At 51.6% G+C, this 27,587-nt stretch overlaps 2 protein-coding genes across 8 annotated transcripts in view; one reads left to right on the top strand and one right to left on the bottom strand.

The window, feature by feature from the left end:
- SGF29 (SAGA complex associated factor 29) overlaps positions 1-27,587 on the bottom strand; it is a 59,756-nt gene that overhangs the window by 18,607 nt on the left and 13,562 nt on the right. For 2 of the 6 annotated variants that reach the window (XM_075564696.1, XM_075564698.1), the window contains exons 2-11: positions 22,107-22,267; positions 17,975-18,065; positions 14,443-14,518; positions 13,850-13,922; positions 9,469-9,533; positions 8,504-8,633; positions 8,283-8,429; positions 8,096-8,131; positions 7,819-7,981; positions 7,245-7,324 (exon numbers count right to left, since the gene is read on the bottom strand). In XM_075564696.1, the coding sequence (XP_075420811.1) occupies positions 7,245-7,324; positions 7,819-7,981; positions 8,096-8,131; positions 8,283-8,429; positions 8,504-8,633; positions 9,469-9,533; positions 13,850-13,922; positions 14,443-14,518; positions 17,975-18,065; positions 22,107-22,186 (941 nt within the window). In that variant the 5' untranslated portion in view covers positions 22,187-22,267. Of the gene's footprint in view, positions 1-7,139; positions 7,325-7,818; positions 7,982-8,095; positions 8,132-8,282; positions 8,430-8,503; positions 8,634-9,468; positions 9,534-13,849; positions 13,923-14,442; positions 14,519-17,974; positions 18,066-22,106; positions 22,268-27,192; positions 27,315-27,587 lie in introns of those variants that run through there. The other 4 variants (XM_075564699.1, XM_075564701.1, XM_075564697.1 and 1 more) reach the window with 3 other exon arrangements.
- LOC142423202 (sulfotransferase 1A1-like) lies at positions 3,660-6,827 on the top strand. Of its 2 annotated transcripts, none has more exons than XM_075528417.1 (8): positions 3,660-3,721; positions 4,496-4,650; positions 4,744-4,869; positions 4,960-5,057; positions 5,496-5,622; positions 5,814-5,908; positions 6,322-6,502; positions 6,633-6,827. In XM_075528417.1, exons 2-8 carry the CDS (start codon positions 4,503-4,505, stop codon positions 6,743-6,745), a joined length of 888 nt encoding a protein of 295 aa, XP_075384532.1. In that variant the 5' UTR covers positions 3,660-3,721; positions 4,496-4,502; the 3' UTR covers positions 6,746-6,827. The 2 variants fall into 2 exon arrangements, with proteins under 2 accessions (XP_075384532.1, XP_075384533.1); XM_075528418.1 differs by lacking the exon at positions 3,660-3,721 and adding an exon at positions 4,045-4,270.

The following is a 27,587-nucleotide window of genomic DNA, read 5'->3' as shown; positions in this document are numbered from 1 at the left end:
AATCCTACTTTGCAAGTCTGGCTAGACCAGAAGATGTACACTGGTACAGATGGGAACTGGAAACACAGGGAATCCAGGGCGGATGATCATCTCAGGACCAGTGGTGAGGGTGGCTATACTGGGAGGGCATAGAGAGTGTGGGTTGGAAAGGGGAAGCGATTTCAAGGATCTACACGTGACCTCCTCCCTGGGGGACAGACAACAAAAAAGTGGGTGAAGGGAGACGTTGGAAATGGCAAGAGATGACAAAATAATAATTTATAAATTATCAAGGGTTCGTGAGGGAAGGCGGAGTGGAGAGGGAGGGGAAAATGAGGACATGATGCAAGGGGCTTAAGTGGAGAGCAAATGTTTTCAGAATGATGAGGGTATGTATGTACAAATGTGCTTTACTCAATTGATGTATGGATGGATTGTGAGAAGAGTTGTAAGAGCCCCTAATAGAATGATCCAATAAAAAAAGAGGCTGTTCCATTTGCCCAGACCTGGGGCAGGACGCTCCCCAAAGACCACTGCACCCACAGGGGCCTGCACCCTATGCGCCTTTGCCGTGACTCAGCAGCAAATAACCATGCCTGTGAACCCAGGGGGTAAAAACTCTATTTCCCTAGCTCTGAAATGATTAAAAAGAAAAAGGATGACTCCCACGGTGAGAGTCCCTCTCCACTGACGTCAGAACCCTGGGTGGAGCTAGACTCGAGGACCCTGCGAGTCTAGGAAACACTGAGTTCCCTGGTGCAGAGCTTGCTAGAGCCTTGGGGGCTTCGGTCTGCATGCGTGCGCACACCCTCCACGCAGCACGTAAGGTCCCCCTTCCTAAAGCTGTGGCAGTTCTGCTCTGTGACCACCACTCTGCACGGAGCAGCACTGCTGGCCTAGAGCTGAGGTCCGACCTCCCAAGGGAGCCTGCTGGTCCCTCGGGTTCCCGAGAGAACTGCTCTTCCAGAGGGCCTAGCCTGCCACCAGCCAAAGCTGAATCCTGCTGTCTGCCACTAGCCTGGCAGTGACCCTTGGGATGGTGTCATCCAGGAGGCTCGCTGCACCTGGGCCCACAGCCCCACAGTCCTTGACACGCCCTGGTATTAGTGGGGAGACAAACCCGTTCAGACGCGTTAGCATAAAGCAGTGCAATGCGTGCAAATGAACAGCCTCCGTGCTTGACTCGGCTCCCCTCCTGCAAGAGTGAACAGTAAGCCTGAGCTCTGGGCCCTTCTCTCTTGCCGGAAGGGCCGGCTCTAAGCTGGCACACAGCAAGCAGCTGAGCCACAGAGCTCCAAACAGGTGGGCTGGCCCACCCCACCCACCTGTCCACTGCTGGCCAGAGCCAGAGCCTGAAGCAGCGCTGCCAGCTCTGGGCCGCTCTGGAGTCCAGGCTGGGGGAGCAGGTGGCCTCAGCAGAACCAGGTTCGTCTCCCTGGCACACAGCTCCTTTGCCCACTTGCAAGTGGCTTGGCCTGGGGCTCGGGATACTTTCTCCCTGGCTTCTACGCTGACACTTCCCGGGCAAGGTCAGGGCGGGCGATCCACCTCCAGTCAGCACCAGGGAGTGGCCGCGCTGGAAAGCTGAGCTGGCCCTCTGCCTACACTCACCTGAACCCTCATACACCCCACCTCCCTCCTGGAGCTCCGCTCTGGAGCCCCAGAGGCCTCTGTTGTCAGTCCCTGAGAAGTCGCCATGTGTTAGGCAGGTCACTAGGCCCTTACACAGAAGCATCTTCAGAAGGGCGCTGGCACTGAGTTACACAATCGTCTGTCTCCCTGGGAAGCGGTCCTCCACGCCATGCCTGTGCTCTCTGGCCATGTCCCTTGGAGCCCTGTGGCCAGGGCGCCATGTCCAGGACCTGGTCAAAGAAGGAGGTGCGTGGTTACAGAACCACTGAGGAGTGATTTCCTCTTTCTGCAATGCAGACACACACCAGCAGGGGTGCAGCAGTGGCCTGGGCAGCAGCAAGAGCAGCAGCAAGGCCCAGGTGCAGGCTCTGCTCCCTCTGGCTCCTGGCATGTCACTGCTGCACCGGACACCTGCAGTGACCCCCCGCATACATGGAGTTCACCTCTGTGCCTCGCCGTGCTGACCCTGCTGGGGTGTGTGGATCTGCGAGTCTGAGGAAGTGAAGTGACCTCAGGACCTGGGGGGTAATAGGTGGGTGAAACCCCTGGCTTCAGTGCAGGGTTGAGAATCAGCCTTCCCGCTTGGCAGATTACAAAGCCCTCTGTTTCTGCAGCATCGGCTCCATGCTGACTCACAGTGACCCTGTCAGAAGCCAGTCACTCCGTGCCACCAGTAGAGACGCCCTGTCTTTGTGAACTGCTCTTCGCCCGGGGCACTGAGGGCCTCCGTGGGTGTCAGGTACTGTTCTCCGCACCTCACGATGAGGGACGTGCCAGCTCCACCTCGCTGCCCTCCCGTTAGAGGGAAAGTGCATCAAGTGTGTGGGACGGTCACAAGTGCCCAGCCAGCGTGGACGTAGTTCACTAGGGCCGACTCTGGTGCGTGGAGCCTGGGCTTGCAGAAGCTCACGGACAGCCACCTGAGAGTTCTCCAGTCTTGCAACTCAAGGCTTGGCTCCCACCCCCCCCCCCCCCAGGTCTGGAAGCTTGAGAAGCACCAAGCTTGCCCTTCCTGTCCGATTTCTAACTCCAGACCATTCTAACTGGGCTTCCTCGTCTTCTCCAAGCAGCTGCGTGAAGGGGTCTGTTCAGCTCTTCTTTGCCGCTTCCTTTTGCTTTAGCGACTACGTTCCAGTGGAGTTTCCAATTCTCTTCTTGAAAGTAATGTTCCTATTTCTATTCTAAGCAAGCACTTCGGTCACCTTGGTGGTCACCGCACGTGTGCGTATCCCTACCCTGTCCTTTGGAGGGACTTGACAATCCCTGTGGCTCCAAAAGCCATTCTACGTGGTTCACACAACACTCTACCATAGCAATCACTACACATTCCTCATTAAGTCAATCCCTGCCCTGTCCCTGAGTCTGCCCCTGAGTCAGCCCCACCCCTCCCAGGGCCCAGGTGGACTCTGGACTTTAATCACAGTGGTAAGGTCAAAATTGGGGGGGGATGGGCCTTGTGGCCCCCAAGCCTTTCTTGCATGTCAAGTGAGCCTAGGTAAGGAAAAGCACTGTTGGGGGTCAGTTCCTCCACCAACCATGAGTGGCAGGTTCCTTAAGGGTGCTGAGGGTGAGGCTCTGGGGGCACAGGGAAGCTGTGGAGCGGGACACTGCCAGGGTCATGGCAGACCAGCACTGCTCCTCTGTCCTCACCCTGAACCCCTCACTTTGCCCCACCTTGTAATCTGGGGCCATCCTAATGATTAAAACCAGTCCTTCCCCGGATGGGAGGGCACTAGTGAGAACTCTTGGTGCTTTCAAGATTGGCCTGAAGGTGAGTGGTCCTCTTTCTTCCCCTTCGGCCTTGTTTCCCCTCCCCCTCCTTTTTTCCCCTTCCCCTCCCTTCCCCTTTCAGAGCTCTGCAGGTTCAGAGTGTAGCTTGGGCTCCAGGGTCACATGGAGGGTCAAGGACTGGACCTTTCAAGCCAGCCTAAACTTGGCCTCCAGGCGAGTGTGTGAATGAGAATGGCTTATGGTCCTCCCACGCCAAACTCCACCCTTTCCTTCTGAGAGGACAGCCAAGTCCCTGGTCCCTCCCATGCAGAAGAACTTCACTCAGAAGCACCCTGGTACGCAGGGTGTCATAGCCCTTGGAAGCTCAAACAAGGCCCACGTGAGTACAAAGGAGGGGCACGCAGCGCTACTGCTGCTCATCCAGAAGCCAGCGACCCCTGACCATCGAAGCAGGGGCTTCCTGCTTGACCAGCACCCCCCTCCCATTCCATCACCATCCACTCTGGCCTCAGGCCCCATCCCTCGTCCCACCAAGTTTGGTTGCTACAGAGACAAGCTCAATTGCCCAATCATAGTGTGTTTACCCCTGAGCCAGGATAGAGTGGGATCCAGGCCCGGCAGGGGGAGGCTTCCCAAGGGCAGGGCCTGGGAGTTCGGTATTTGGCAACAGGGTCAGCTGGGCGCTGCAGCAGGAAGAGGCAGGAGATTGAAAAGGGGCCGGTGGACTGACTCTGCAGGAAGAGGCACAAGACTGGGTGGAGAGGCACACCAGGCTCCAACGTCCGTGCTTTCTGACCTGCACTTTGGAAACATTTAGAGTTTGTTTGTTTGTTTGTTTAATAAGCCAGGGCACAGAGAAGTGGGGATCCAGAGATTCTCCAAGGCTGCATTCCTTGGGGAAGTCCATTGTCCCGCGGCCATCTGACCTGTAGGTGGATTTGAACCGCTGGCCTGGGGGTTGGTAGCCGAGTGATTCATGGGGCCTTTCTCCATTCCCAGAGAGTAATTTCTGTTGGGTGTGCTGTGGCCCAGGCACTGGGGTGTTCCCCACCTTTGGCCTGGAGGGAGCCTAGCTGGGTGAGCTTGGCCAAGGCAACCCTGGTTTTAGAAGGCCAGCGGGGTTCACCCTCGGGCACTGCTGTGCTACTTTCAGGGCAACAATGGAGCTGGTCCAGGACACTTCCCGCCCCCCTCTGGTTTACGTGAAGGGGTTCCCGCTCATCAAGTACTTCGCAGAGGCCTTGGACCCTCTGCAGAACTTTGAATCCTGGCCCGATGACGTGCTGATCAGCACCTACCCCAAATCCGGTAGGCAATGACCAGATTCCCCACACCCACCCGGAATCAGGGCCCAAGTGCCCACCCTGGGAAAGCAGGGGCATGCTCTACCTCCCTCCACAGGGACCACCTGGGTGAGTGAGATCCTGGACATGATCTACCAGGGCGGTGATCTGGAAAAGTGCCGCAGGGCCCCCATCTTCATCCGGGTGCCCTTCCTGGAGTTCAAGGCCCCAGGGTTCCCCTCAGGTATGGGGGTGGGTCTGGGTTCCAGTGGAAGAAGGGGGGATCCATGGACCGAGGCTCTAGATCTCGAGCCTGACCCTCCTTTTGGCTTAGGAATGGAGTCGCTCAAGGATCTATCATCCCCCCGGCTCCTCAAGACCCACTTGCCGCTGGCCCTGATCCCTCAGAGTCTGTTGGACCAGAAGGTTAAGGTGAGTACAGAGGTGCCCAGGAAGGCTGTCGCAGGGCCAATTAGGCTGTTCCTGTTCCTCTAGGCTGGTCTCCACGCGCCGTGAGTGGCGTCTCACCTTCGGAGTGGGGAGGCCCCATCAAGTGAAACCTCGCCCAGTGCGGACCCAACGCTGTAGTCAGGGTGCACGCAGGCCTGGTGGGAAGTTGCAGTGTCCTGCTTGCTCAGATCTAGGTGGAGGGTGCTGATCGGGGCCAAGGGTAGTAGCGCCTGCTGTTGGGGAACAAGGGACTATGACAGCAGATTCGGCCCTCCTCGCTGGGGGTACCGCCTCAGTGCCTATTTCCGCCTTTGGCTACAGCAGAGGTACTGCACGTGGTGCTGCTGACCATGAGAGGGCTCCCTGCCAGGAGCCTGGCAAGTGGGGGTCCTGGCATTGGCGTTCTCACTGCCCATCCAGGTGATCTACATGGCCCGTAATGCCAAGGACGTGGCCGTCTCCTATTACCACTTCAGCCAAATGGCCAAGGTGGTCCCCGATCCCGGGACCTGGGACGACTTCTTGGAGAAGTTCATGATGGGGGCAGGTAAGCTTGACTGAAGCCAGGGGCAGTCTGGGGATAGCCAGCTGAGACTAACCACTTCAGCCTGGCCTCCATTCCATAGTGTGTCTTCCTGGAGTTGTTCATGACTGGGGTTGCTAGGCCTGACTGTGGCCAGGGACAGCCTGGGGATAGCCAGTGGGAATTAACCACCGCTGCCCGCCCCCCTTCCCTAGTGTCCTATGGGTCCTGGTACCAGCACGTGCAGGAGTGGTGGAAGCTGAGCCAGACCCACCCTGTCCTCTATCTCTTCTACGAGGACATGAAGGAGGTGAGACCACTCCTGCCTTCCGCTGTCATGCCTTGGGACCCGCTGCCCCTCAGCTCCCTGCCCTTCACCAGGACCTGCTGGTCCCTCTGCTCCCACAGCAGTCGCGGTGCAGCTGTGAGCTAGAGCCTGAGCTAGCTGTCGGGCAGCCACCGGCCAGCACCTTATTGTGGACACTTCTTGCAGCACTGGGCATGGGCTGGACCAAGCTGAAGGGCCAGTGAGGGCAGAGGTTGCTCCTGGCCTCCCCCACATGAGCCCACACACAGGAGCAAAGAGGGCCAGGGTCCTGGAGTTGGCTCTGAGAGGTTGCTAAGTAGCAGTGGACTGACCCCCTGAGGGGCTAGAGAGGGGTTCCACTTCTTTCTGCCAGCAAACAACCCAAACCTGCACTCAGGCACGCACTGCCGTTCCAGGACCCCAAGAGGGAGATTCAGAAGATCCTGAAGTTTCTGGGACGCTCTCTGCCCGAGGAGACCCTAGATCACATTGTGCAGAACACATCTTTCAAGGAGATGAAGAAGAACCCCATGGCTAACTACAGCACTATGCCCACTGACATCATGGACCACAACATTTCCGCCTTCATGAGGAAAGGTCAGCGCGTACCCGCCTGCCTGCAATGGCTGGGCTGTTGGGGAGGGCAGGGCGGGAGCAGCCAGACCTCACCTGCCAGGGTCTCCCCTGAGCCTGGGCCCCCTCCTTTTCCTCTCCCTCTCTCCCTCAGGCATCACAGGAGACTGGAAGCGCACGTTCACTGTGGCCCAGAATGAACGTTTTGACGCCCACTACGCAGAGGAGATGGCTGGCTCTGATCTCAACTTCCGCTTACAGCTGTGAGCAGAGTCATTCTGGAGAGAGGGTGGACAGCAGGGCTGCTGGGGCCTCAGGAAGAACGTGAATAAAGTGTGCTTTGTGCTAAAAGAGGGCCTCTGAGAAGTCACGAGGAAGCCTGTGCTCTTTCCCCCCCTCCAGCCCTGAGTTCTCCTCCTGCAGCCCAGTTCCCCCCTACAGTCCTGAGTTCTCGCCCTGTGACCTGGTGTCCCAACTGTAGCCCCGTGTTCTCCCCCGGCAGCCCCAGTTCCCCCATCCACCCCCAGCATTCCCCCTGGTGCCCGGTGTTCTCCCCCTGGTGCCCGGAGTTCGCCCCATGCAGCCCTGAGTTCCCGGGTCTGCCACATTTGGAGAGGGAGGGGGTCTGGAGAGGGCCGAGGCAGGAGCTGGATGACACAGATACGGGGACAGAGCTGTTTATTGGGTCACAGAGGATCTTAGGTAGGAGACGCAGGTCGGCCGGTGGCCTCACTTTTTCTTGGGCTCCTTACACGCCACCACGTACCTCTGGGCCACATTGAGGGGTGGGGAGTAGCCGTCTGCATAGGAGGTGTCTTCAAACAGGACTGAATAGTCATCCTGGGGCTGTGGCAGGAGGCACACACAGGGTGAGAACCTGCTTAGAACCATCTTAAAACCTGCTCCTGACCAAAAACACTGAGAACATGCGTTCCAAGGGCTCCCAGCCTTCACCCTCATCGCTGCCACTCTGGAGCCAGAGGCCTGGGGGCCTAACCCTAGTCCTTCATAGGGACAAGGATCAGAGGAAGGAGGGGCACCTGACCCATGTGGTGGGGCTGTTAATTGAAGGTTCCGTGTCCTGCCCAGGAGTCACCCTGAGGGCACCAGGCATCACCCCGAGGGCACCAGGCAGGGGTCCTGGAGGGAGAAAGGCACTGGGCCCTCACAGCACAGTGGGTAGTAGGTGGGACCTCGGTCTCCGGGCCGAAAAGACCCCAGTGCAGGCCCTGGTGTCTGAGAGGAGAGAGCCCGCTGCCCTTTGCCCACACATGAGCTGGAGAGGAGTCAGCTGGCATGTGGGGTGGCACAGCACCGATGGGACCAGGTGGGCGACCTACCCGCTGTGGAGGGGTGTGGATCAGGGCGCGGTAGAAGCACGTGGTCTGTGGATAGAGGGCCAGCACCAGCTGCTCCTTCTGAAACAAGGCTTCGGGGTCCGTCTCTGGGTTGGCTTTCCACTGTGGTAGAGGGATGACACGACGCCGGCTCAGAGTGTGTCTCCTGGAGGGAAGGGGAGGGAGGAGCGTGTTAACCCGGGACAGGTGGGGGACTCCTCCCCAGCAGCCTGCTTGCCTCACCCGCCACGCACACCCCCCGCCAGTCCCAGACACTCACTCCTTGCCTTCTTCATCGATGTCATCAACCTCATATCTGGGGAGAGCAAGAGGAAAACACGCTGCAGTGCAGGGCACATTGGGGCAGGGGGCGTGCTGCAGCCTGCAGCCCACCAGGAAAGCACCGTGCCCACGTGCAGACAGGCAGGGCAGGCCAGCCTGAGCCAGCAGCCACCGGGCCCACTCACTTGTTGGTAGCATGGCTGTAACTGACCACCTCGGCCAGGATCCACTGCTCATCCCCGTCCATGGCCTTCACCCGGGCAGCCACCTTGTCTCCAGGCTTGGCCACGTAGTCCCCCGAGGCTGGAATGGCCCCACAGAGGGGTGGGGGCCTATAAGCAAGGCGTCATTGTCAGCCGCAGCCGCCCCTGGGCACCAGCCCCCACCACCCTCCCGTTGCCCTCACTTGTCTCCAGGCTTCCCGATCCACAGGGGCAGGGTCATGGCCGACTGCTGCAGCAGCGTCATCAGAACGCCGCGGCGCATGGTCTTGCGCGGGGGCTCTGAGTCATTGTACAGGCCGGCAATCTTGGCCGCTGTGGGAGAGAAGGGAGTCCTGGGTCTAGAGACTCCCAGCACCCTGCACGGTCCGCCTGGAGCCCCCACTTCCAGAATCCACACCCAAGGGCCCAAGCACCATGCATGCCCCAGCACTGGATGCTCATGGCTTAAAATGTCCACCAAGTGAAGCTGACCACGTAGCTAAGCCCTGGGGGAGGGCCTGCAAAATCACTGCCACCACCACCCCCCAGTAGATCCAGCTTCTCAGCAACCCTGCATGGGGCCGGTCTTCAGACACCACAGCCCCGTCTCCCTCCCTGCACACAGCTGCCTGGGGCGCTGCCAACTTTGGATTCGCAACCCCACGCATCGCCCACAGCCCCAGCGGACTGGAGGGCAGAAGGCAGGGTGCCTGGGTACAAGTCTGTGTTCACTTAGTGAAAAATTCATAAAGTCCTAGATCTATGTATCCTGCTGTTAATACATGTTGTACCTCCAACAGAAAGACTATGCCATCTTCGTGCCCACCCTTGAGAAACAGAGAGAGAGAGAAAGGTAGAGAGATAGAGAGAGAGAGAGATAGAGAGAGAGAGAGAGAGAGAGAGAGAGAGAGAGAGAGAGAGAGAGAGAGAGAGAGAGAGAGAAGGTCTGTAGAAATAAGCCAATTCTTACACAGGAAGACTTGGCAGTGGGGACAGGGGAGAGCATTGGGCAGGGGACACGGTGTGCTGGCCTCTGGTGGGGCCCTCCTGTCCCAGCCCCAGGCTGTCCAGCCCGCTGTAGGTCAGAAACTCCTGGGCACAAGGAGCCGAGGCGGGCGGGGGTCACAGAGGGCCCTGGGGGAGGCGAGGCCACTCTCCCCGGACTCACCGATCCGCCGCTCTTCCAGCAGAGACTTGATCTCAGCAATCTTGTCGAGGGCTTTCCGGAGGATGCTGGGGTGGGGAGGGGAGAAGGCCTGGGTGAAGCTCTTGGCTGCAGTGCCGGGCTAGCCTGCTTGGACCAAACGTGCTGCTGAGAACTAACAACACGTAATATGCACTGTTGCACCTTAAATGCCTAAGAGGGTGGCGAGGAAGCAGGAAGGCCAACACTGATCCCAGTGAGGGCCACGAAGCACCTGACCAATTCGGAGGAAAGGCTGTGGCACTGACACCTCTGGAGACCCAACGGACAGAGCTGAACCCAGGGTCTGCCTGGGTGTGTCAGGAAACCAGCTCTGCACCAATCCCGCCCCCACTCCCACCGGCACAGCGGAGGGTGGACAAGGCGGACTGTGTATAAAGGCAGACCTCTGCATGGCCTTACAGACCAGGCACCCGAGTTTAGCTTGTAGGTGGTCCCAGAGTGGCATCGCCCCCCTGCCAAATAAAGAAACCACCCAGCACAAAACCCGCTCGTCAATTCCACCTGGTGGAGACCCCGAGTGTGCCAGGTGGAACTCCCCACAGAGACCAGGGGATGTTTTGTGCAACTTTCTATGGTCGATCAGAACACACTGTTACAGAACACGCCACTGTTTTACATTCAACAGTTCATACACATCCTGCCCTTTCCCAGCCCTCTGGACTTTCTCCTCAGGTAAATACTGCCCTTTGATAAGGGCTGATGAATCTAACGCATCACCTTCCTTCCCTCTTGTTGGGAGGAGAGGCCAAGAGCTGCATTCTAGATGGCTGCTTACCAACCTTGAGGACCCCAGTCCCTACTCACCAACGCAGGGCGTGGGGCATTGTCTCCGTGGACCACGTGAGGCCAACTGCCCGTGGTGTCCCCCAGAGGATGCTCTTGACCCACCAAGGCTCAGCAACTTGTTCCCTAAAGCTGTTTACTTTACTGATGTCTAAACTGTTTCCCCCACATTGTCTCCTAAATGTTCTACCACATTCACATTTCTAGGATTCACCACGGGTAGAAACTCTTGGAGTAGCTCTCTTCTAGGATGCTGGGAAGTGATTTTGAGCTAACAATTCTTCCGACAGTCGATGAGTGCCTAACACTAGCGCCACCCAGGAACCCTGCCAGATGTCCTTGAAAGAGGCTGTACCATTTGCTCAGACCTGGGGCAGGACGCTCCCCAAAGACCACTGCACCCACAGGGGCCTGCACCCTATGTGCCTTTGCCGTGACTCAGCAAATAACCATGCCTGTGAACCCAGGGGGTAAAAACTCTATTTCCCTAGCTCTGAAATGATTAAAAAGAAAAAGGATGACTCCCACGGTGAGAGTCCCTCTCCACTGACGTCAGAACCCTGGGCGGAGCTAGACTCGAGGACCCTGCGAGTCTAGGAAACACTGAGTTCCCTGGTGCAGAGCTTGCCAGAGCCTTGGGGGCTTCGGTCTGCGTGCGTGCGCACACCCTCCAGGAAGCACGTGAGGTCCCCCTTCCTAAAGCTGTGGCAGTTCTGCTCTGGGACCACCACTCTGCACGGAGCAGCACTGCTGGCCTGGAGCTGAGGTCCGACCTCCCAAGGGAGCCTGCTGGTCCCTCGGGTTCTTGAGAGAACTGCTCTTCCAGAGGGCCTAGCCTGCCAGCCAAAGCTGAATCCCGCTGTCTGCCACTAGCCTGGCAGTGACCCTTGGGATGGTGTCACCCAGGAGGCTCGCTGCACCTGGGCCCGCTGCCCCACAGTCCTTGTCACGCCCTGGCATTAGTGGGGAGACAAACCCGTTCAGATGCGTTAGCATAAAGCAGTGCAATGCGTGCAAATGAACAGCCTCCGTGCTTGACTCGGCTCCCCTCCTGCAAGAGTGAACAGTAAGCCTGAGCTCTGGGCCCTTCTCTCTTGCCGGAAGGGCCGGCTCTAAGCTGGCACACAGCAAGCAGCTGAGCCACAGAGCTCCAAACAGGTGGGCTGGCCCACCCCACCCACCTGTCCACTGCTGGCCAGAGCCAGAGCCTGAAGCAGCGCTGCCAGCTCTGGGCCGCTCTGGAGTCCAGGCTGGGGGAGCAGGTGGCCTCAGCAGAACCAGGTTCGTCTCCCCGGCACACAGCTCCTTTGCCCACTTGCAAGTGGCTTGGCCTGGGGATCGGGACACTTTCTCCCTGGCTTCTACGCTGACACTTCCCGGGCAAGGTCAGGGCGGGCGATCCACCTCCAGTCAGCACCAGGGAGTGGCCGCGCTGGAAAGCTGAGCTGGCCCTCTGCCTACACTCACCTGAACCCTCATACACCCCACCTCCCTCCTGGAGCTCCGCTCTGGAGCCCCAGAGGCCTCTGTTGTCAGTCCCTGAGAAGTCGCCATGTGTTAGGCAGGTCACTAGGCCCTTACACAGAAGCATCTTCAGAAGGGCGCTGGCACTGAGTTACACAATCGTCTGTCTCCCTGGGAAGCGGTCCTCCACGCCATGCCTGTGCTCTCTGGCCATGTCCCTTGGAGCCCTGTGGCCAGGGCGCCATGTCCAGGCCCAGCTCAAAGAAGGAGGTGCGTGGTTACAGAACCGCTGAGGGGTGATTTCCTCTTTCTGCAATGCAGACACACACCAGCGGGGGTGCAGCAGTGTCCTGGGCAGCAGCAAGAGCAGCAGCAAGGCCCAGGTGCAGGCTCTGCTCCCTCTGGCTCCTGGCATGTCACTGCTGCACAGGACACCCGCAGTGAACTCCGGATGCATGGAGTGCACCGCTGTGCTGACCCTGCTGGGGTGTGCGGGTCTGCGAGTCTGAGGAAGTGAAGTGACCTCAGGCCTTGGGGCTTGGGGGGTAATGGGTGGGTGAAACCCCTGGCTTCAGTGCAGGGTTGAGAATCAGCTTTCCCGCTTGGGAGATTACAAAGCCCTCTGTTTCTGCAGCATCGGCTCCATGCTGATTCACAGCGACCCTGTCAGAGGCCAGTCACTCCGTGCCAACAGGAGAGACGCCCTGTCTTTGTGAACTGCTCTTCGCCCGGGGCACTGAGGGCCTCCGTGGGTGTCAGGTACTGTTCTCCGCACCTCACGATGAGGGACGTGCCAGCTCCACCTCGCTGCCCTCCCGTTAGAGGGAAAGTGCATCAAGTGCGTGGGACAGTCGCAGGTGCCCAGCCAGCGTGGACGTAGTTCACTAGGGCCGACTCTGGTGCGTGGAGCCTGGGCTTGCAGCTCACAGACAGCCACCTGAGGCACGACTCCTGGTCTCCCCCTGACCATAGGAAGGACGAGTGGCCAAAATCAACCTGGACGTGAAAACAATTCGCCCCACGGGCTAACGGACCACGAAAACCCGAGTCTCCACCCGCCTGAGCCCAGCAGCACTAGATGGGGCCTGCTACCATTTCCCACTGCGCAGAGATGATCCCAATAGAAGGGAATGGACAGATGGCGGGCAACCACGTGGAACATGAAACAGACCAACCTCACTGGTTAGACCCCAAGACTCAGCCTATCAGACCGCCTTCGGGTCTGGCATGGCACTGACCTCCACGGGGAGGTAATCTACCTGCGGGCGAAATGCAGAGGGCTGGGAAAGAAGGAGACATGGAGGCAGGAGACACCGGGCAGGGGTGGGGTGAGAGGGGTACCATGACGGCATACCATCAGGGCATGGACGACAGTGTAGCCTACTCGAGGGGTCGGACCACAGAGCTGTATGTAGATGGCAATTGAGGAGGGTATGAGATGCGGCAACACCAATCAAATAAAGGTTCGGGGGGGTGGGGGTTGAAGGCAGGGGGATCAAGGGGAGCTGATGTCAAGGAGTTCACGAAGAAAGAAAATGTTCTGAAGCTGATTCTGGTAGCAATTACACAGTCCTGATGGATGGGATTGAACCATGGAATGTTCATTCTGTAATAGCTCCCAATAAATGTGTATGAATTGTTGGATGTAAAAGTAAATCTAAGATCTGCTCTCTTCACCCAATTCACAATAAAATATGTAATTAAAAAAAAGTGTGAGTTATCGCTACTGCTGAGCTGTAATAGAGACTGTATTTTCCACACTGGGTCATGGGCAAAGAGTTTGGAAAACACCAGTATTGGGCATATCGTAGGCACGTGGGATGGCAGGCACTTTTCTGTTGACACCCCTCCCTGCAGGGAGCCGTTACCTCATGATCCCCTTCTACTGATGGAACAACTGCATCTCAGCTGAGGCCACTGCCCCAGGGCACTGGTACAAGGCAGCGCGTGGACTTGACCCAGGCCTCTTGGCCCTGCCCTCTGTTATGTGGTGGCACCAAGGAGGGGAGGGGGCCCACTGGAGCGTAGGGGTGCACTCATGCAGGGGGCACTGCAGGTAGTGGCACCAGGGGAGGGGTGGGAGGCCCCTACTCACTTGCACTCGGCCTCTGCGTCGGCCTTGGCCGTGGTGTAGAGCCCCCGCAGCTTTGTCCGGTAGTAGGGGGAGACTGCGGAGCAGACACAGAGATGAAGCAGCAGAGGGCGGGGCAGACGGTGGTGCTGAGCCCAGAGCCAGGGCGCAGCAGTGCTTCCCGACGCAGATGCCCATGTTCAGTGAGCGCCCCCGTGTCTGGAACCCTACTCCTCCTCGGAGAGGAGTTCTGCATCACCAGACCTGCTAACACTGGACTCTTCTCAACGCTAGTCCCCGTGACCAGCACCAGGCCACGCGTCGGTACCCACAGCTCGAGCGAACGCCCATGGACCGAGGGCCTGAACTCCCCAGGGTTTCCCTGGGTGCATCTTTAATTCACTGGCCCTCCAGGCTCCCAAGTGGAGCGTTATTAAGTATTGGCAGCCTGACACCAGTCTGCTGAGTCATCTCAAGCCACGCAGCCTAAGAGAAGGCAGCAGTCCCTCAGGTTCAAGGGGCAGTTACTTGGGGACACAACAGGCACATGCAAAGTCCCCGTTGGAGATGCTAACACCAGGCTCCCTGGCCCTTCTCTCCTGAGCCCGGCTACTTACTCTTGTTTTCTGTCTGCATCCGCTCATGGGTCTTCTGAATGTTCACCAAGTTGTGTTCGCTCCGGGAGCGCTCTTCCTGGGCAGGCAAGAACCATGGGGTGTGAGGAAGGCCCTCCCTCCCTCTGGGGCCTGCGCTCCACACCAGGGGCCCCAGAGACCGGGCAAACATTTCCCCTCTGACTAATGCAACAGCACTACAGAAAGCATGAGGCTGCACCAGCAGTAGCCTCTCCGTTAGCAAGACAAGACAAGGAGCTCCCAATCAAAATCCCAGCTGAGTTCTTTGCAGATGAGCCTAAACTGCATGTGGAAATTCCAGTACGCAGCGCCGTCCTAACAACCTCGCCCAAGAAAACATTATGGGGACTCGCAGGCCCCGATTTCAAACTTGACCACACAGTTCCAGTCATCAAGGCAGAGCGCGTAGTCCTGACACAAGAACACAGGAGCAGAGCTGAGAGTACACTGCTGGCCAACTGCTCTGGAGATGGGACAAGAGCTGATGCTGTTACCTGTCCTCTTCACCTCACTCAGCTTCTGCTTTCCTGCCTGATGACTGCAGTAGTAGGAGCCCTAACGGCAGAGTGCGCCATGCATGAGGCTGCTACCCTCAAGGTCAGCAGTCTGAACCCACTAGTTGCTCCCCTGGACCAAGAGGAGGCTGCTTTCTCCCGTAAAGATTTACAGGCTTAGAAACCACAGGGGGGCAGGTTCTACTCTGTGCGTGGGGTCCTAAGGAGTCAAGATGAACTCAATGGCTGTTGGTTTGCTTTGGTTTGGATGTGGCAGTCCTGGGTGTAAGCAAGAACGTGTGACTACTCTTAAATCTCTATGCCAGGGATACCATTATGGCTTCACGCTGTTGGTTTCTCATTCAATGATCTGCCTTGTCTTGGGTCTGGTGAAGACTTAATAAACAGGTCTCTACAATGTCTATCTGGATTTAGGGCTGCTTTTTTCCCTAGGACAAAAACGGAGTTAGGCTAGAATCTGAAACTGTCTTTCCTAGTGGGATCTCCAGGGAGAGGGAAGGGGAATCAAGGATTGGCGCCAGAAAAAGGGGTGTTTTACTTCGCAGCATTCCGCAGGCCCTGGGAAACCTGAGAAGTAAGTGCTTTTGGATTTATGAACTTGCTTAGGGGGCGGGGGGACTTTTCACAACTTTATTGTTTATTAAATCTGTGTGGTTCCCCATCAGTGAACTGTTTGTTCATTTCTGTTTGTCCTGTTTCCAAACAACTTTATTTTTTTAAGTGGGCTAAATAAAGTGTTACTCTTTTCAAAGATCATTTTATTGAGGGCTCTTATAACAATGCATACATCAATTGTATCAAGCATATTTGTACATATGTTGCCATCATTATTTTCTAAACATTGACATGCTATTTGCGCTCTTGGTATCAGCTCCTCTCTTTACCCCCTCCCCCTGCAAACACGTTTAACTGCTCTCTTGCTCAGTGCTGAGCTCAGGCTTTCTGGCCCGCATGCCTAGGCTGTTTGTGACTCGGAGAGAATCTGGGAACCTGGTGCCCTGTTTCAGTGTTTAACGGGGGGGGGGGGGGGGGGGCGGGGGGGGTGCTATTTTCAAGGAGCTCTGGGTCACTTTCTTGTTCTCTTTTAACAAGCAGGGAACATTTTATGGCCGGCATATTCTCAAAAAATCTCACAAAAGCAGAACCCACAGATGGGGACCCAGGAGGGTCACGGGGCACATATTGTATAGAAACACAGCGAGTGCAAGAACAAAGTGTACTAGTCGCTTCCCCAGTTGAAAAAGGCAATGGAGAAAAAAGAAGCTTCAAATTGTATTCTAATAAAAATATTTTGCACAGTTAAATTTCAAAGTACTCAAACAGTTATTGCAGAAAACAGAATAGGCATCCGATGCTCTGTTCCCATGTACTAAGTAAGCAACAGACACTTGAATAAAGACAGCAGTAGTCCTATTGGTTAAACTTCAGGTGGCTTCTCATGAACAGTCACTGGTTCCTTAACAGGTTAGGAGATGCCAGATCCACTAACAGAAGCAGAAAGTGCTCTAAAGAAAAGTGGGTTTAGAAAGCATCGCCTTGGGCATGTGCCACTGTGGTGTCTATTCCTCACAGTTTAAACAGAGATGCGAACCAAACAAGCCGAATGATTTAGTGGAAGAATAAGAAGACAGATGACACATCCTAGAGCAATAGTTTATCTCTCTCTCTCTCTCTCTCTCTCTCTCTCTCTCTCTCTCTCTCTCGAGTTGGGCAGAATCTGGGCACAGTGAACGGAGAGTCCCAGTGTAAGGCATCATCTTGTCCCATCCAGTGCTACAAGGGATCCTTTCATCACTTGCATTTATTGATAAGTGGAGAATTTTACAGATGTTTATAAAGAGCGACTGACATTTCCTTAGCACATTCTGAGCCAGAGCTAAGTATGAGGATCTTCTCCAACATTTCATGATCCCTGCTTGTTCAAGGGTGGTCCACTGATGGAAAGATAACCTGGTCCTCACGACTTCGAGAGCAATTCATCCTAAACAAGGCAATGACTATCAGCCTTATTTGCCCAGGTGGTAAAATTGAGAACATGATTTTTGCCCACTTCTATTACAAAATAATCTTCTTTGCTACCTACTATGTGAGAGAAACAAGACAAGACAGGAAGTGGGTTTAAAAAGAAAAACGAGAATAGTCTCCAAGTAGAGAGAAAATGCTCTCAAAACATTCTCCATCTCCTGGATTCCCTTCTCCAAGTCTCCCTGAAACATTCCTTCCTCCTTGATTTGCGTGAGGGGACTTTGTGGCAGTGGAAGCACAGAGTCACTATGTGCTGAAGCAGTCAGTCTGGTGAACCCCTCTGGCCATATTCCTGGGGCTTGAACAGCCACAGTATCAGGCAGAGAGCAGTGTAAAGTGGAACTGGGCCAAAATGTAACACCACATCATCTCATCTCCCCTCTGACCCATCTTAAATTTATTCCAGTTTTTAAATATTTTCTGCTTTATTTTTTTATTGAGATGTTTGTTTTATTTGGTCATTATTGCTGGGTACTTTCTGGGGGTTTTTTGGTGTTTGTTTTTTATGTTTTCCTGTATAAGGAATACAGGATAGGTAAATCTATAGAGATAGTAACTGGATAAATAATTTCTTAGAGGAATGGAAAGGAGGAGGAGGAGGTTGGGAGAAACGAGGAGTCAACAACCAGTAGAAGAAAAAAGAAAATGTTCTAAAGCTGACTGTGGTGATGATGACACAATGCTTCTTAATATGACTAAATTATTGAATTGTGTGTTATGTGTTATCTCTCAAAAAAACTTTTTTTTAAGTGATGAGCTGATGGTTGAACAACTGGGTGCATATACTAAAAACCACTGCATCTGTATACTTTGAGAACCACAACATCCTGTGTGTGATAGAATATCCATCAGGAATATTCATCATCCCTCCAATTCCCTTCCTCCCACTTTTATGATATCGCCTTGTCTCCACAAGACGGCTCCACCCCTCACTCTCTACACAGCTGACCACGAAGGGAGGGCTGTGGTTTTACCTGCGTTTGCTTGATCAGCTGATGGAGCTCGGTCAGAAGCTCTGCAATCCGGGAGTCGGCAGACACGAGGGCCATGCTATATGAAGAGCACCTAGGGGTGAGGGGACAGGACAGAGCCCCATTAATGGCTTTGACAGCAAGTTTTCCCAGAATTCCATCCCAATCTAGTGATGTGTCTTTATTCATCATGTTCAACCAAGAAAAGGAATACTTTTTCAATACCTCCCCAAAGGAGCATCCTTCAGTGCCAGCTCTGCTAACATCCCATGATCCAAGCTTTCTGGACACCACCTTTTACTTGTGAAACAGGGACAACCCCTGCCAAGCTCTAGGGACTGAAAAATATTTCAAAACCCCTACCTCACACCCCAGACAAAAATAAACTCAAATGGATCAATGACCTAAACATGGTGCAGCGGCTCTGAGTCGGGGTGCTGACCTCCAGGTCAACACCGAGACGCTGCTAGACACTCTTCTGCACAAAGACGAGCTGTCTCCACCACAGAGTTGGTCTTACAGACTCACAGAGACCTCGAAGGTCGTGAGAGTTGGAATTGAATAAATGGCAAAATCTTCAGGACTTTGTATTTTTCTTGCATGAGTAAAAATAGGTAAATTATAGAGTTTATCCGGAAAAAAATTTTATTGTACTAAAGAAAGTGAAAAGGCAATCTAGAGAATGAAAGAAGAAATTCCTGACTCTATACAGAACCCCTGAAACTCAAAAAGATCCCCCACCTACCTCAGAAGTGGGCAAAAGCTCTGGACAGACAGTTGTCCAAAGAAGACACACAAAGTGCCAATAAGCACATAAAAGGCTGATCAACATCCTTAGGGAAAAGCAAATAACGCAGAGAGCTACCACTTAACTCCCACGAGAACTGCTACTGGTGAAATAAACAAACATACGGCACATACTCATCTCAGCACATTTTTAATGCCTTTTTTTGTGGTAAAATCAGGTGCCTCCCGGCTGACATTCGGGTCGGCTTATACTCGAGTATATACAAAATACAAACACTGATCATGCAGAAAAGGGTGCTAGTGGGAACAGAGAATGGGGCGGCCGTTCTATGAAAGTCTGGCAGTCCCTCAGAAGTTGAACACCGAATTGTGCACTTCTACGAATCGGTGTAAACCAAGAGAAATGAAAGCAGGGCTGCAAACAGACACTCCAACCCCGCCCCTCGGCCTTCACCGCAACAACAGCCAAACGGTAGAACCAACCCGAGTGCCCCCAGCAGAAGGGTGGCGAAACAAACTGGTCTGTAAACCCGAGGGAACAGTGTGGTTACACAGGCCACAGCATGGGTCAGACCCAAAAGAGTACATCTGCTAGGGCCCCATGTATCAGCAAGCTTTTACAAAAGGCAAACACACAGAAATCAAATCGAGCAAACGGTGAATTGGGCTGACGGGCGCAGGGGCAAAGATTCTGTTTGGGATGACGAGGAGATTTGAGAAACAAACACTGGGGACGGTTGCAAGCCACTGCGAATGCACGCTTTCACATTCTATTTGAACACGGTGAAAACAGCAAATGCCAGAGTCGAGGGACAGGAAGGCACTTCCCGTAGCCCTTCAAGGGACATGAGGGGACACGACAGTTCTCAGAGGTGAGAGCCAAACCACTGGTTACCGTGGGCAATAGACACATTAACCAGGAGCAGCTTACTGTGACTTGAAAGTCCACACCCAAATTATCCCTGCCACCAGCACTTTCCCCCATCCAGCCCTGCTGATCTTTTCTCTAGCAAACTGGCTCACTAAAACTCAATTTCAAAAGGCATGACTCAAGGCAGGTCAGAAGCATCAGAGATCACAGTTGACCTCAGAAAAAGAGGCGAGGGCAAGGTTCAAGTAATCATGTTAACACATTAAAGGCCAGATATTTTTTTTTACCAATTTACCCAAGTGGCCGGGTATTTTTTTTGGCTGTTAGATCATCTCATCAACTTTTTATCATATTTATTTATAACTTTCAGTTTTTGAATATAAAACGTCTCACATTATGAAACAATATTTTGCAATGTATGGGGAACATTATTACTTCTATGAACTATCATGTAAAAATAATCAACATGATCCATATGACTTTGAAAAATTAGAAGAATTCGGGCTAAGAATCTCCTCATGTCTTTTTGTGTAATGGGAGACTGACCACCTGAACGATTTAGGTGATGTTTCACCTTTCACTGAGGTTTGATCATGGTGAGTGCACAACTCCTTGCAAAACAATTCAAACAAATAGTAACTATTTGATTCAAACAAAATGCACTAAAATGCTAAATAAACAAAAAGAACATGAAGACAATCAAGTTTGATACATTCACTACTGATGTAAACACCTAAATATATAAAATATACCCAAGCAGATGGCATCTGAAGACAGTGTGTAGAAATTACGAGCTATCTCATGATCCGTCGGTAACAGATGGTGGGAGAAACACGAGTAAACTCGGGGATCCGTCCGCAATGTGTTACGATTACCACCCCCACCATGCCCAATTGCCAATCACTCAATCGCACTCCCTCCAGGATTTCTCCCGTCTCAGTGAAACACTAAGCTTCCACTCCGGCAGGAGTGACAGCAGAGCGTGTCACCGCCGGCACCGCTGGGCGGGCAGGGCGGGCTGGGCACTGGGCTGTTCCCAACTGCAAGGAGAGGAAGGTGTCTGTACTAAGTGCAAGAGGGAGGGAAGCTAAGAGGCAAGAGCTTGGTTTAGGGTACACATGGAGACCCCAAATCTCAGATATAATTTAAGAACATTATTTTCAAACAGGGAGAGAGAACACAGAAACACAGTGTTCGTCCAGATGAAGGAGATCTTTAGCCCAAGGTGGCAATGGGGTTTACGGAGAATTGGAGGCTTAAACAGGACAAAGGAACGGGAAAATGGGAGGCAAAGGAAACTCACAAAAGCATGACTGGTGGCGGTTCAATACATCACAATTGGAGGAGGGGCTATAGAAATGGGCATGGGACCTTATTTGGGACATGTACATTAGGCTAGATAGCCTACAAAATTGGTCCAGAGCCTTATGAGCAAGGTGCAGAGGCTTGGGGGCTCAGTGTGGCAATCCTATCATAGGCATGCCCAGGCAAGCTCTTAGCGAGACCATCTCTCCCTAGGCTAGTTAGCGGGGGTGGGGGGGGGGAGTAATCATCTACAGTCTAATGGCCTCTGAGGGCAAGACTGTGCACATTCCTAGTTAATGGACAAGAATTCAGTGGAGGCTTAATCCATGTGGGGGCTCTGCGAATGGATGTTGGGCTGTTCACTGTTCTCCACAGCCTCCTGCAAATCGGATGCTCAGACTACAAATTCTAATACAAGTTACAAGGGGGCGGGGGATTGTTAAACTACAGTCTTGCTTAAACATGCTTCTGAATATTAGCAAGTGCACTGCTTAACCTCCATCGTATTAGAGAATTAACACTCTTATTCTGTAGAAGTAAAGCTCAAGTGATTGATGGCGGAATTAACATTGTAATGGGAGATCTCAAAACTCTCAGGCTGAAAACAAATCTCGGGGGAAAAATGCAAGTCATAAGTAAAAAGTGCTGAAGGGAATAAAATTACAACATTCTCATTGGTTACAGTGATAAAGCTCATTCAAGGTGAGGCACAATGAAGTGTATAAAGTTCAAACATTATTGGCTATAATCATCCAATTATAATCTATGGATTGGCTGAAAGACACATTTGCAAGACAGGTCAAAATGGAGGTTCATGCTGGTTACAAAGTAATGGCATGATGTATAAAATCCTAAAGTGTTTGGGGAAGTAGTACTCTACTGGATCCTCAAGAAACGTGTATCTGAGATACAAAGTTTCCACCAGGTACTCACATTCCTTAGCCAACTGCCAAGATACATAATTCCTTAACCATAATCAGGGTGGGTCTCTTAAGCCACAAAGTAGAATTTGGGAGGAAGGTTACATGAAACGTCTAAGCAGCAAAGGTTAAATGTAGGTGAAAGACTACATTAAGCTTAACTAATTACATTGAGTAATTCAGTTACTTTACCAACATGTTGCATGCCTCGGCTTCAGTTTTACATGGCTAACATTTCCTACTTCGATCCAGGATTTCTCAGGATATTCTCGGATCATACTTATGGACGTACTTTCTTCCAGATGGGTTTGTGGATATGCTGCTTTCAAGGAGTGGCTCAATCTTCATTACATGAGGCTCCCTTTCCTCCATCTTCAGGACCTCTGGTACCTACATTGTCGGGCAACTCGGGCCTCTTCACCATGCAAATGCTGAGCAGCCACCTTCAGTGATCTTGGTATGGGAACAGACACATTGGAGGAAAAACAGGACATATTTTCAAATGATGAATCTAAGCTATAAGGCTTCTCTATGTGTGAATTCTGAGTTCATTGTTCACATACATAGTTGAGTGTGAAATGAAGCAGGTTAGATGAGAATCGGCTTGACAGCAGTAGGCTTCGCTATTTGGTATGGTAGATGCCCATCCAATAGCAGGTTATACCCCTAATACAGGATTATTGTTAACATAATTAACCCAGCTGGCAAAAGAGATCATAACCAAGGATCTATACTATTTGGTAGCCAACAAAAGATATCAAAACAGGATGTAAAGTCATAGAGCAGCCAGTGTCCAACCAAACTGTCTTCTTGCTGGATTCTGCAACGATGTAATAAACCAGTACCCACAGGTGGTTTTTCTCCTGACCGAGGCCACCTGACAGAAGCACTGTGTTCAAGGCTCCTTCATTATTAGGAAGCAAAGTAACAAAGAACTTATGAAAGGCTTCAAAATGGAGAAAAACTGCTTAGGAACAAAACCACAGTGATGGGCGCATCGATGACCAAGAATGGAAACTGTGGTTGTTTGTTATTAGGTGCCGTCAGCGGGTTCCACCTCAGAAGGGTCCTGTGGACAACAGGCTGAACCGTCACCCGGTCCTGCACCATCCCCACAAGCGCTGCTGTGTCTGCGCCCACTGTCGCAGCCACTGTTAATCCACCTCCTTAGAAGTCTGTCTTTTCCATGGCGTTCCACTTTACCAAATCCCTTTCTCACAAAGAAACGACAACAGGGCTCCGTAAGAAAAGGGAGAGACAAGAGGGCTTTCAGGAGGAAATTGTCATTCTCTTTCCTTCCGTTTTGTCAAGCCCTTTCGAAGCCCCCTCCTGAGTGAGCAAGAGTGGTCATGGCACACAGTGAGTAGTGGGATGCTAGGGATTCTGTCAACTAGACACTCCTGGCTGAGGGGAGGGGTGGAGCGCAAGCTATCAGCCTAAGGAGACCTCCTTGCAGGGCGGGCAGGCTTTTGTATTAGAAAGAGATGGGGCAGAGTCGAATCCTCTTTGGTCCTGCGGCTTCTGGTGCAGTTAGGTCCTGCGGCTTCTGGTGCAGTTAGGAGTCTGCATCTGGTTCCTCAATCTCCCATTAGGTCGCCAGAGGACCCCAGTGGATTCACTGGGCAGACTGTAGAGTCATTTACATCTCTGCCCATCAGCCTGTGCTTCCCGCCACCTCTGCTTCTTCATCCTGCTTCCTGTTTCTCAGTTTCCTGGAGTCAAAAGAAGCCTGATTTGAACCGGACTGGACTGAGATACCTCTACAACTGTGTAAGCCATTTTTCCGTATAAATCTCTTTTCCCAATGATTATCTATAAATATGTATCTTTCTAAACACAAACGCTTACAAGCATCCCTGGTTTTGCACCTCTGAAGAAGACAGCCTGACACAAGTAGTAAGATAGTGATAAGAAAAATACAAAGTTTTCCAGTTAAAACATAGAAATCCCCCCAGATTCCCTAGCCCTCAAACCTACGCAGTTTTCTGACCGGCTTTTAAAAAAAAGAAGGAGGAAAGTGAAACTGAAATGGACTTGTGACAAACAAGTTCACTAACCACAACAACACACACACACAGAGAAAGGCTTACCTACACAACTGTGCCTTATCAATTAATCAGGCCTAAATGATAAAACAGAAGTAATTTAAAAACAATGAGTTAGGCACAAAACACTAATGACAGGAACCTTCATTCACTACAAGAACGTAATTAATGCAAAGATCCTAAAAGCAAAAACAGAAGGACAGCAAATTCTAGTAAAAGAAATTTGCAAAGTCACAGAATGGTATTTCTAGTTGTGTGATCCAGGGTTTTGGAATACTGAGTTTTTAAGTCTGGTCCTGGACTTTAGGATGAGCTGTCCATGTCAGATTGTATCTGTTTCTCCTTTTGGCAAACTTGAATTTCAGTGTGACTTTTTCAGTTGGTTGAACTATCCAGAGCAAGAGTGGCAGTTTTCTTCAATTGGGAGAGGTATAACACTCCAGCCTTATCGTCCTGTTAAGTCATCAGCATACGGATGAGCAGGGAACCACGTGTGATCCCTTCAAGGGGCCCTGGGGAACCCCTTCACGGACGTCTTTTCAGATAGGACACATTATATCTCAAGTCAGGCTATATCAAGAATATATTAAGCTAAATATTTGAGATAATAAAAATGTTATCAGTAAATAGAATTCTTTAATTGAAAACAAGGCTCTGATGATGCTAAATTGACATGAAACAGAGTTGTGACCAAGTTAGCAACTACCATAATATTATGACATAACATCATTGTCCAGCTGTAGATAAATATTATTGACACATTTTAATTTCAAGAAAATCAGACATTTTCCTGATTTTGATGTCATCTTTTATGTAATTCAAAACATTCATTCTTTTTCTTTTACAAAACATAAGCAAAGCATTTGCAAATTTCTACAATGTTCCAAAACTGTCCGGTGTTCATTGTAGATTACTAAGAAATAACATCTAAGTGATTTAAAGCAAAGGGTTTTAAAATATATTTTAAAAACATTTTATTAGGGACTCATACAACTCTTATCACAGTCCATACATACATCAATTGTATAAAGCACATCTGTACGTTCTTTGCCCTCATCATTTTCAAAGCATTTGCTCTCCACTTAAGCCCTTTGCATCAGGTCCTCTTTTTTCCTTCCCTCCCCGCTGCCCCCTCCCTCATGAGCCCTTGAAAATTTATAATTATTTTGTCATATCTTACCCTGTCCGGAGTCTCCCTTCACCCCCTTTTCTGTTGTCCGTCCCCCAGGGAGGAGGTCACATGCAGATCCTTGTAATCGGTTCCCTCTTTCCAAACCACTCTCCCTCTACCCTGCCAGTATCGCCCCTCACACCCCTGGTCCTGAAGGTATCATCCGCCCTGGATTCCCTGTGCCTCCAGCTCCTATCTGCACCAGTGTACATCCTCTGCTCTATCCAGACTTGCAAGGTAGACTGGATCATGATAGTTGGGGATGGGTGGGGGGAGAGGAAGCCTTTAGGAACTGGAGGTAAGCTGTATTCTTCATCGTTGCTACATCGCACCCTGACTGACTCATCTCCTCCCCTAGACCCCTCTGTGAGGGGGTCTCCAGCGGCCGACAAATGGGCTTTGGGTCTCCACTCTGCACTTCCCCCTTCATTCACCGTTTTTTAATATTTTTATTAAATACTCATATCTCTTATCACAATCCCTACATTCATCCAGTGTGTCAAGCACATTTGCCACAATCATCATTTTCAAGGCCTTCTCTTCCCACTTGAGCCCGATACCAGCTCCCCATTTCTTCCCCATCCCTCACCAACCCTTGATAAGTTATAGATTGTTATTTTCATATCTTACATTGTTCTCTGTCACCCCTCACCCCTTTTCCATTGTTCGTCCCCCTGGGATGGGGCTTAGCTTGATCCTTGTGATCAATTCTCCCTTTCTCCCCAAGGGGGAATTAAAGCAAAGGTTTTAAAGGTAAAAATCTTACCTTTTCAAAACTACGTAACTTTTTGTTTCAGTAATTTGCTTCATTGAATCTTTGCCTTCAAGGCAGGCTGCATAAAAAATAAAATTAACCTTTCTATCTAGTAACTAGGGTGCACTTCTCACCTTAACAGTGAGAAATACAATTTTTGTTTTATATGTTTGACATTAAGTTCTTTAAAATCTTATTAATTAGCCGATCAAAACTTCAGTTACAATAAATCAGAACCTTAATTAAGTGAAAAATTCGGTTAAATTATTTCAAAGGATGTTTAAGATCGACAAAAGATAAAAACCTTTGTTAGAACAAATTCACCTTTATTTACTTAAACATTTACTAGTCAATTAACTGGAACACATATTCCATCTACTCCCGGCCCTAAAAACTCTGCCCTCTCCCACTGACACCACGTCCCGATGGCTGCTTGGCATCCTTGAGGGGTTCGAATCGTATTCCACTCAGATATGGAGTTTGGGGACACAAAGAAGTCTCAAGAGGCAAGATCAGGGATGTTAGGTGGATGAGGTAGGTTTCCCAACAAAATTCATGACATGAAGTCTTAAGGAGGAACGTTTAAGGAGCGTCCTAGTTCTATTTCTTCCAAGACAGATCTGTTTATTCCTCTGGAAGAGCCCATGGTACTTTCAATAGACTCTCTTCAGACACACACACACACGCACACGTACACACACACACACACACACACATACACATATACACACACAAGCTCACTGCCACTGTGTCGATCCTGACGCACAGTGACCCTATAGGACAGGGGAGAACTGCCCCTGTGGGTTTCCAAGACTCACTTTTTACAGGAATAAGAAGTCTCCTTTCTCCACTGCAGAGCAGTCGGTCCTTTTGAACTACTGACCTTCAGGCAGCCACCCTCTACACCACCAGGGCTTGGGAGGAGGGGTGATGGCAGTGGTGGTGGTGTGTGTAATAATAGCAATGTATGCATTGCTATGAGTCCCCCACCAAGCTTAACGGTTCATCGGTGGTGATAGTGTCTACTATTTTTCTAACGTACAAGCCCTTCTTTAGGGATTGCTTATTAATAATTAAAAGGGTCCAGTGTTTAAAATAGAAAGTAGTCAGCTTAGGAACAGTACATGTTGCCTTTCTTTTGTTCTAAGTTTAGATTGTGAACTGGGGGAAGGCTTACAGAACTAATCAATGTTCCATCAAACAACACCTACATTGCGTTTCAATGCCATTGCAGTCCCCACAACCGACCGTCCCTGATTCCACTTCCTCTCTGTGCCTCTCACTTCCATCCTCCTCCCTGCAAACCTTCCCTGGTTTCTAAGCTTCCTCCTCGGGGAAACTGCTGCTCTTTTCAACTCAAATGGCGGATTGTTCCACAGTGTGCCTCCCCCCTAGTAGTAACATTTACCTTACAGACCTTGCTGCTGCTTGGCTGACAATTGAACTGAGGTGGGTTCCGTTTTAGAACTGACGGGACCTCGGAATACGATCTAAAATGAGGTTTCTCTGTAACAGGGCACTTAGCATGGGACTACATTCGAACTTGTTATTTCTACAGCTTCTTTTTGAAACAGGAATTTCTTCCTTGACAGGATTTACAGCCGCCTTGCAGCTGTAAACCATTCATTTCTTGGCAAAGATGCTGCTTTGACCAGAGCCAGAGTATGAGGCAAATCTGGTAGTCCAGGCAAGCCGATGCCTTAATACAATTAAGGTGGACAGTGCAGAGTGCTTAAATACAGACTGGCTGAGAGAGAACACAATCACCAGCAAAGAAACGGCACTTGCTAGGCCACAGCACTG

This window comes from Tenrec ecaudatus, chromosome 12 (genome assembly GCF_050624435.1).
Source record: "Tenrec ecaudatus isolate mTenEca1 chromosome 12, mTenEca1.hap1, whole genome shotgun sequence".
Lineage (NCBI taxonomy): Eukaryota > Metazoa > Chordata > Mammalia > Afrosoricida > Tenrecidae > Tenrec > Tenrec ecaudatus.
Note: the sequence above shows the minus strand (reverse complement) of the source record. Positions and strands in the feature narration are given on the sequence as shown.